This window comes from Salvelinus sp. IW2-2015, linkage group LG20 (genome assembly GCF_002910315.2).
Source record: "Salvelinus sp. IW2-2015 linkage group LG20, ASM291031v2, whole genome shotgun sequence".
NCBI lineage: Eukaryota > Metazoa > Chordata > Actinopteri > Salmoniformes > Salmonidae > Salvelinus > Salvelinus sp. IW2-2015.
In genome coordinates, this window is record NC_036860.1 from 48,482,408 (window position 1) to 48,485,028 (window position 2,621).

General features: G+C 43.2%; 1 protein-coding gene across 1 annotated transcript in view; it reads right to left on the minus strand.

Moving 5' to 3' along the window:
• Positions 1 to 930: 930 nt before the first annotated feature.
• The window catches only part of LOC111980251 (gap junction delta-2 protein-like), a 26,813-nt gene continuing 25,122 nt past the window's right edge, over positions 931 to 2,621 (minus strand). Inside the window, exon 3 of the mRNA XM_024010942.2 lies at positions 931 to 2,543. Coding sequence (XP_023866710.1) covers positions 2,463 to 2,543 — 81 coding nt within the window. The 3' untranslated portion in view covers positions 931 to 2,462. The remainder of the gene's footprint in view (positions 2,544 to 2,621) is intronic.

The following is a 2,621-nucleotide window of genomic DNA, read 5'->3' on the forward strand; positions in this document are numbered from 1 at the left end:
CACACATGCTGGACCAGCGATTACTAATGACAGTTGTCCATCCATGACCTCAGACCTGAGAGCCAGAAAGCTATTGAATCACCTAACCATACCAATAGGCAGATTCTGAAACCTGACCAGAGATAGCCAGCCACTCCCAAAATGTGTATAGTCCTCTCACTCAGAGGACTCTGAGTGAGATCAGTTGGAATAAGCTCACCTGGGAATATCAGTTGGACAAGAGAGTGCTGCTGTCTGTCGGTCTTCCTGGACTGCATGAATCATAGTCTTCCTCACACACACACACACACACACACACACACAGCTCAGTTCAGTTCAGCTCACTGAATCTTCCAGTGGGGACACAGGCTATAAGCCTCCATCAAAGAGCCTTAGATGAAAGCCTAAATAAAAGCACCTGGGTTGTGATTTGTGATTAGCGCTTGGGTCAATGTTTGGATTTGATCAAAGCCAGAGCCTGTCTGTGTGGAAGTCTCTGGTCTGCTGTGGACTCTGCTCATAGGTCTGCCTTATGATATGTACTGAATGGATTTTGGGGCCATTGCAACTAACTCTGCCTGGCTGACTTTGTTTAGCGTACTCATTCATGTTGTTTCCTTTTCATTACCAAGTAATTAATGTTTGCCTGTGGTTTGTTCATGTCTGGTCTGGGTACACAACTTTAATCATACCCTGTTATTAAAACACAACTAACATTGTCATAAAGTATTTGCACGGAAATTCAAAGTGTCCATGCGTACTCATTACTGTATATCTAAAGTTAGGAGTTCACTCAGTTTATCATGTCATCAGTGACTATAAATGTGCTGCTGTATGTTGGTATCCACTCTGTAAACAAATTCTAGTCTTTCTGCTACCCAATGTATGAAACTGTCCTCTAGATGTGATTTTTACCTTGTGCCCTCTCATAGCCTGCACACTGACATTGGGTAGAGGCGTTTTGATAATTATTTATTTATTTGTAATTTTTTTTACACACATATATATATATCTATATATATTATTGCTGCAATTCTGGAGCCATTCCAATACTCGCTCCCAATATCCCCATAACAGGGTGCTATGTTCATATCTGATACATCATTTTTCCTCTTAACGCATGCTGATTATTACATGTCACAGTAGCAGGATGCAAATAAATGAAACAGTCTCTTTTTTAAATTGCATGTCATGTCACAATCTATTCATTCTATGAACGCTTCAGTAACATGCCTTTTTCAAAGTCCATAGGAGAAAAAAACATACAGTTTCCATTAGAGAACAAAATCTTAACAAAGAGAACATTAATATGATATATTCTTAAAGCTGGCAATCTATGATTAATCTCCAGCGCCACCCAAATCCCAGCACCCAACCTGATGCACGCCATGCCCCCGCCCACCTAAGCCTCATAGCTGAAAAAGCAGACTTTATGCAATTATTATTACGTTAAACTATTTACAGTAACTTGGAAATATGGCACCAAATTTGGTAGTAAAGAAAACAACTTGTGGGTTACACGTTAAAATGTTCTGTGAGTAAATACTTCTGTTTCCTGTGTAATGGAAAAAGAAGGGCTTGTTGGAATTCCATTAATTCCTTTAGTGCTTCATACTGTAGTCAGTCTTATAAAATAATGCATAATACAGCGATGGGGGGACGGGGACGGGGGGACGGGGGGGCTATGGGAGGAATGCTAGTGCAGGGAGGGGGGACGGGGGGACAGGGGTTCCAGTTTGTGCTGAGGTATAGTTTTGGTGTTGATTTTTTAAAACATTTTAAAGCATTATTTTCTGGGTTTCTAAGGGGATGATAAAAGGTGCATCTCCTCTGCTTGGCTCCTCCTTGTAGTGGAGCTGCCGCAGGGAAGGAAAATAACGGAAAGAAGGAATGTTTCCATTCCCTCAGCAACTCAACTTCACCCATCGTCTCTGCTCTGACTCTGCAGAACAAAGGACATACACACTGCCTTATCTCTTGCGCACACACACACACACACACATGAGCATGCATGCTCACACATACGTTCTTGCATATGCACACATACTTAAATAAATGAAGGGACAACGTTTGACCTCTCACAAAGGCAAAGATAATACATTTTATGTGAGACTTATTTCTTAATTTGAACTATCATTAATTCATATTCTTACAGTAATTAGTTCCATCTCCTCTTTATCCAGTGTGTTCTCTTGGAAGGCACAACTCTCCCAACAGTTTAAATCTAACTTTAGTTAGTACCTCAACTGCCATCTCAACTGCCACCTCAACTGCCATTTCTCTCTCCTGTAGAGTCCAAAAAGCTCTTCTCTCCAATAATCCTCCAGTATGGCCATGTGAAGTCCCTCTGCACCCCTGAATAATGTTGCAGTGTTAAGTTAGTGCCCCTCAGGGTGGGGGGAGCTGGGTTGAGTGTTCGTCCTCCCCAGAGAAATCTGTGCTCGGTCCAGAGGTCCAGGTCCCCCCATGTGGAGGAGCCTCTGTCAGACATAGGCTGACTCACTGGACTGGGTCCTGCCCAGGTTGGGGGCCTGGGACACATGCGATACGTCCTTCTTACGCACCTCACAGATGGACTTCCTGCGGGCCTGAACACCCCTGACGGCCGTCTTGATCTTCCTCCAGCCCAGGTGGTTGAGCTC